The following is a 6720-nucleotide window of genomic DNA, read 5'->3' on the forward strand; positions in this document are numbered from 1 at the left end:
TTTGTTAACAGAGCAGCGGGTGCCCGCGGCTGGGAGGAGCAGCCTGCAGAGCGGGCTGGCTCCACCTGCACAGGCCTGGTCCCAGGTGTCCCTGAAGGGAGGGAGGTGTCTTCTGGGTTGCCTGGTGTTTGCTGGTTGATTGGTGTAGCGTGTTGCCAGGCAAATAAATACTCTTGCACAACCCTAGGTCTGCTATTTCTGCCATTTATGCCTTTTTCATAATAACTGTCTAGTTGTGCTTTACCTAACAAAGCTCACATCTCTAACAGGTAGATAGCAACATACTGAAGGTCAAGATGCCTCCCTACATGTTTTATGTTAAGTATTGTGGAAAATGCCACCATAAAAGCGCTTTGGAAAAATAGTCTTTGCACAGCACTAACGCGACCTATGCAACCCCAACTCAGTGTACAGCAGCCTCATCACACCTACCATGATTCTCCAGAGACACAACAAGCTTCTGAAGGTGGTATTGTTTATCTGTAGCCTGAGTCCCATGCATTGCTTGCCATATACATCTCTGAAACTTTCTCAATGTCTGACAGACTTGATTAACCTCTCCAGCTGTGTCACTATTGGATTGTTTCCCTTTGATCTCCTCAGGGTTTCCCAAGCTCACCAGCAGTAACTCTTTGTGATTTTTGCATAGGCTACTGAAAACCACAGCTGTGTGAAAGAGACTGTAAAGTTTATACAGAATAAAGAATTATGAGATAGAGATTAGTTTTAGATTACTGTTTTATTCCTATGATTGAATTTGCAATCAGGTTTTGTAATTCAGGATTTTGGCTGCAAAATGGGCCAAAATGGTAATGGGTAAAGGTGTGTATTTTAATTGCTAGGGAACTACTTAATCTGCCTACTATTCCAGGGAATAAGTTTAAACCAGAGGGAGAGTGGGTTCATGATTTATTGACATTATTGTTTATTGTATGGAAAGAATTGCCCTTCCTTGGAATGTGCAAATGAAATGAGAATATCCCCTTGATAAATTGTGAGAGCAAAGAGTGGAGAGGAAGCTAATCCATTTTATCTCCAGTTTTGTTTAGGGTAAGGGAAATTAGATTTCTTTGGTTTTCTTTCATTTCTGAACATTCTCCACCTTGTGAAGAGGGTCAGGACAAAGGAAGGTTCCTGCACTTTCAGTAGGTGTAGCTGGCAGTGAAAAGTGACTGCATGGCAGCTGTGTCAGTCTTCCCAGACACAACATACTGTCCTCTGCAAGCCAAACTGTTAATCTGAAAAAGAAACCAAAAGGAGGGGAAACCAGTTAGCTTGGAGTAGGAAAGACAGATGCAGAAAGACAGCAGGACTAACTCAGAAGGTAGAAATCACAGAGTAACATCCCTGGTGAACATGAAGCACCAGGTGGTGCGAGAACAAGGGGAACCTTAGGAAGGTGACAACATGTCTCCCTTCTTGGTGAGCAGCACCTCTCTTTGCGGGGCGGGGGGAACCTCCTACCTGCGCCCGCTTGCAGAAGGCCTCCTGTGCAGCCTTCTTGTTCTCAGTTTTGCCCACCCAGGCTGCCAGGGCAGAGGCTTGCAGTGCTCTCCCGTACGAGAAGGTCAGTTTCCAAGGCTTCGGCAGAGGGGACTGATTCATGGCGTTCAGGTTGACAGAAGCCTCCTCTTCGCTTTGGCCTCCAGACAGGAAGCAGATTCCTGCAAGAAAGAGGTTTCAAGGCTTAGAGGCAGAGTGCTCCAGCCACTGCAGTCCCTGACCTTTACGTGCCATAGGAGGGAGCGTGTCAGATGTACGAGCAAGGCCAGCAAGAGTGACAGTGTGAACAAATACAGAGAGGAATGAACTGGGAATCACCGGGAACAGCAGCAGGAACGGTGCGGAGCAGCGTAGTGACCGTTGCCACGGCTACATCCTGAGGGGTGTACTTCTTGGGGCAGGGAAGGCCCAGCCGTCACCATGTTGGGTTTCAGCAGAGTCCCTTCCAGGTACACATGATGATCATTCAAGGCCTTGTAGACAGCAGCCAGAACCTGAAAACGGGAGGATTGAATACAGACCTCTGCTCAAATCTGCACCTCAACCTGCTGTGGAAAGACAGTTTATTCCTTGGGAGTGTGAGAAGATCAAATTGAACTTTGCTTTCTCATTAAATTTATCGCAGGGGCTGCAGCCCCAGAGACACCACTGCTTTTCAGATGACCAGGATACCACTCTTCATATTTACAGGATTTGTCCCTGCAAACTGAGGCACTGAAAGAGGGGTAAGTGGTTTTGCTCCCAATTCATCTTTTTGAGATCGAGAATGCTTTTATTGTGAGTTTGAGTGGAAATCCAAAAGCATGAATTCTACTCTCACATTCACTATTAACTCATTACTTGACCGTGAGCAACTCAATTTAGTGATGCAGTTATGAAGTACCTTTTTGGTCAAAACTCTGTGAGATCTGTGAATGCATAAGATTAGCTACTGCTTTGTGAAGGGGAGGAGAGTGGCAGGAATCTCTTACCTTTTCTGTGACATACTGACAGCGCTGGAGATCATGGTCTCCATCAGGCAAGATTTCTGGCTCTACAATGGGCACCAAGCCATGCTAAGAAAAGAAAAGAACAGGGAAGTCCTTGGGAGTGTGGAAGAAAAACTATCTTGGTTGTCTACCCTGACTTTGGTGTTATTCCTTTTTGTTGTGCTGCCCTTCTTCCTCATCTTTCCCAAAACCCTCATAGAGATCCACCTTTCAAGTCTCACAGGGATCAGTGAGACAGGACCACAGCATGTCAGAAAAGGCTGCTGGAGGGTACATACCTGCTGGCAGATGCTGGCATAGCGTGCCAATGTGTTGGCATTCTCTTGGATGGCAAGTTGAGAGGGTGTTGTGTTGGTGATCTTCAGCACTGCACGCCACTTGCCAAAGTCAGCACCGTCTTTCTTGTACTGGGCACAGCGCTCAGCCAGCCCGTCCAGCCCTGTGGATAAAAGAAAAGTGCTTCACTGAGAGCAGTTCTTTGGAACATAGCTCTGAAAAGTACCACTGCACCAGCCAGGGCTGTGACTCAGGTGAATCACCCCATGGCTTTTGCTGCATCAGTCATAGCTTAGGCTCCTTAGATCTCTCCTTACCTTGGATGGTGGTTTCTCCATTTGTTCCTGCTAGGGGTGCTGTGCCTTTATCCAGCTGTGGAGATGAGAAAAACAGGAAGGGTTACAGAGAGATGGAGATCAGTCTCATCCTTATCTTCTGACTCCTGGGTAGTCTGTCTTTGCAGGCTGACTGTGAGTAAAGTATGGGGCTGAACAGGGCAAGGGTCCCAAGGAGGAAAGTGTTGGGGCAAAGGGGAAGAAAAGGAGTGAATCGTGTAAGAGGAAGCTGCAGTGTGTAGATGGCTGCAGAAAAGGGCTCCAGAGCTCTGTCACGTGTGGAAAGAACTGGAGTTAGGTTACTGCATGGAGGGAGTTAATTGCAGCAAATGGTGAGCAGGTGGGAGTTGGTGGATGAAAAGTTCCCGCATCAAATGCAGATGTGCCCCTGGTTAGTTATACAAAAGCCATGCAGAGAATGGTGGCAGAGATCCTTTAGTGATTTTTAAAACCAAGCACAAAAAAGAAAAATAAAAAAAAAGTGTTTGGCAGGAGAAAGTGCAGTCCCATATCTAATTTTCACTGGAAGTGGGGTTTGGAGCATGCCGCCAGCCAGACATGCACGGATACCCACCTTTATTCCCACCACAATGCCTTTTTCTTTGATGAGAGCTGGAAATGGCTTTCCACTGCTGTCTTTCTGATAGAGAGTCTCATGGAAGAGGATCACGCCCCCAATGCTCTGGTTGATGGAAGCATCTGAAGAGAAGAGGATTTCTCGAAAAGCACGGCGATTCTCCTCTGTGTTCTCCACATTGATTCTCTGCAGCCTGTTCCCCATGGTACCTGGCGAGGTGGACAAAGGCCAGAGAGCTGTTAGGCTTGGCTGGCATACTGGTCCCAGTATGTAGGAATGAACTGGGCCTTCAGTTCAGAGCTTCACTTCTCAACTCATAGTTTGTTAACTTTTGATGCTATAGACGCAGCCCAGCCTGGCTGATTTGTTCCTGGAGAGTCAATGGTTTTTAAGTGTTTTTAATTTACTCCACTGACTTCAAAGATGAAGCAAACTTAAGATAATTGCATACTGCTAATTGATTGATATCCAGAACTCACCCACTGATTCATCTGCAGCTAAGATCCCCTTTCCTGAAGCCACAATACGCTGAGCAATGTCTGAAAGAGCTTTCTTCTGCTCCGGAGACAGCGCTGGGAATTGGTGGGTCATGGTGACTTACCTGTGGAAGAGAATTACTGTTACAAGCTGAGGGAGAGACTGTGTACACAAACTGAACCAGAGACACCACTGGAGTCTTTCTGTTGGAGGGCTCTCTGTGCCTGTCTGGCCCATGTTATCATAGGCACAGGCTGAGAAATGCAGTTGAGTTCTTCTTGGCTTGGTGTGTCTGGCAAAACTGTATGAGAGAAAAGCAGAACCCACATTTTGAGGCATCTCTCCAGAACCAAAGTGGAAAAGACTCTGCATTTTACATGGATTTACTCAGAGACTAAAGGAAGATCAGTCTGTCATAAAAATGTGCACCAATCTAACAAGTATGCTAATTGCGGACTCTGCAAACTTCTTTGCAAAGCACTTAAGACTTTTTGGTCCCAGTCAGAAGAATGCCAGTTATGACAATGCTTACCTTTGCACTTCTCCTGACAATGCCCCTCTCCCATGCCCTGGCCTCTCTTGCCAGTATTTGCTATTGACTTTCCATCCTCACTCACCTGCCTGGCTTTGTAATTCTCTTCTCCCGTGGCTGCTTTCAGAACCATAGCACATCACTTACTCTAGGTAAGACCTGGGGGTTTAGATGGATTCACCACTCACTTCTATCTTTTCAGCTGTGGCAGAGGCTTAGCAGCTGCAGGTATCCAGTGCCTGAAATCCAGGTTCTGTCTTGTTAGGACAAAATGCTCGATCTTATTGAAGTTTTGATTATATGGCATTAAATGACAGTTTTTCAGAACAAATGAATAGTCAAAGTTACTTCTCTATGTATAAGGCTGTGAGCCTGAGACGTAAAGACTGTCTTCCCTCTACTTGTCATATGCTATAGCTAAAGCAACACTCATGTTTTTATCAGCAGGAGGTAAAGCCATGACATGAATAATTAAAAGCAACACAAAAGATCTCCAATAACAAGTTTTCCTTCAGAGGGGGAGGCCTTTGGGGAGTGTCTGCATTTTCTGTTCCCAAACTCACCTTAGAGGGGAGTGAGAACATGCCATTTCCCATTTCACTGTGGACCAGAGATGGTCAGCAAATACATCTCCCACTATAAGCACGTATGCAGCCAAGTCCTCCATCCTCTTACACAGATATTATGTTGAAGGGGAATCCTTGTCACGCCCTCCCTGCTGAAGGGTATAGTGAGAAAGGATCAGGAGTCTGGGTGCTACACATGATAAGGTAACAGAGCTCTGTGCACTATGCCAAGTGGTGCCAAAATTTTCTGGCAACAGTGCCAGCACAGTACTGTGACAGCTATAAATCCCTGTCTCTGATTTATTGGTAATGTTATTGTGTTGTCTACCAGTGCAGACCAGTCAGGTGCAGCGTCCGGATGTCTGCTTTACCTTTTTGTGAGTTGTTTCAGACTAGAATTCATCCTGTTATTGAACTAGAATTCATTCACAGCTTATCAACAGTGAGTCATTCTAGGTTTAGAGGGAATTTGAAGGAGTGTGTGATGAAGACTATGTCAAATGAGGGAGGGTCCCCTCCTTTTCCAAGTGCTGAAATGCCTTGCTGTGGTCCTGCAAAAGCAGGCTTTTCTGAATTCCACTCACTGTATGCCAGGCTGTGACTACAGCTCTGAGGAGCATTCTTCTCCTGTAGTGACCACAACTCCATCACTCCCACCTCTTATCCTGCTCAGCCCACCTAAAAGAACTTGTAGAGCTATGCTTTATGCTGCATAGCTAATTAAGTTAATCTGCAACCCACCTTATCCCTCACCTGCTTTTTCATCTGACACATCTTTTAGAAATAGGACACTAGCTTGTCATTTTGATGACTGTAATAATAGTTTGTGTTGTGAGCACTTCAGCCAAAACCATAGCACTGTTAAATTGCTGTGCAAACTGATGAGGAATCACTCCAGTAGTCCAGTCTCTGTGGAAAAGACTGGAACATTGTGGTCTGGCAAGAATACGATCTTGTCCAAGGTCAAAGCTAATGAATTGCTAAATCAGTAATGGTATTTCAGAGTTGCAGCTTGGAGATATGCTACAGCATGAGTAGGTGTATCCAGATAATCTTTAATCCAGCTATCTGGATTACAAGATCATCAGTCACTCTAGTTGTGTTATTATGGGTATACTTTCTCTCCAGCAGTATAATAAGCAATGAGACTTATGTCTGTTGTATCTTGCTTGTTTCCAGTGTTTGCATAAAGATAACAAAGAGACAGTTATCACTCAAAACCAGTCTGCAAAGCAAATTGCCAAAATACAGAAACAGGAGTTTTCAGTGGATAATGCTGGTCCAAGTGAACACTCTAACAGACTAAAACAATGCAGTGTTGTTCCACAATGATGAATTGAAAGACAGCAGATTAGTACCAGTTTCCATGGAAGTATCTCATTAAGTGTGAAGGAATAGGTGGAGATTTGCCAAAAGGCCCCCCAAAATGATCTGTAAGACTATAGGGAATGGTTCCCAGCTATCC

General features: G+C 45.4%; 1 protein-coding gene across 1 annotated transcript in view; it reads right to left on the reverse strand.

Moving 5' to 3' along the window:
• Positions 1 to 846: 846 nt before the first annotated feature.
• The window catches only part of LOC104532903 (fructose-bisphosphate aldolase B-like), a 9980-nt gene continuing 4106 nt past the window's right edge, over positions 847 to 6720 (reverse strand). Inside the window, 9 exon segments of the mRNA XM_010178225.2 lie at positions 847 to 1238; positions 1465 to 1664; positions 1822 to 1903; positions 1905 to 1997; positions 2475 to 2558; positions 2771 to 2931; positions 3086 to 3140; positions 3678 to 3889; positions 4160 to 4281. Coding sequence (XP_010176527.1) covers positions 1143 to 1238; positions 1465 to 1664; positions 1822 to 1903; positions 1905 to 1997; positions 2475 to 2558; positions 2771 to 2931; positions 3086 to 3140; positions 3678 to 3889; positions 4160 to 4271 — 1095 coding nt within the window. The 5' untranslated portion in view covers positions 4272 to 4281 and the 3' untranslated portion in view covers positions 847 to 1142.

Source organism: Antrostomus carolinensis, unplaced genomic scaffold, assembly GCF_000700745.2.
Source record: "Antrostomus carolinensis isolate BGI_N321 unplaced genomic scaffold, ASM70074v2 scaffold8141, whole genome shotgun sequence".
Taxonomy (NCBI): domain Eukaryota; kingdom Metazoa; phylum Chordata; class Aves; order Caprimulgiformes; family Caprimulgidae; genus Antrostomus; species Antrostomus carolinensis.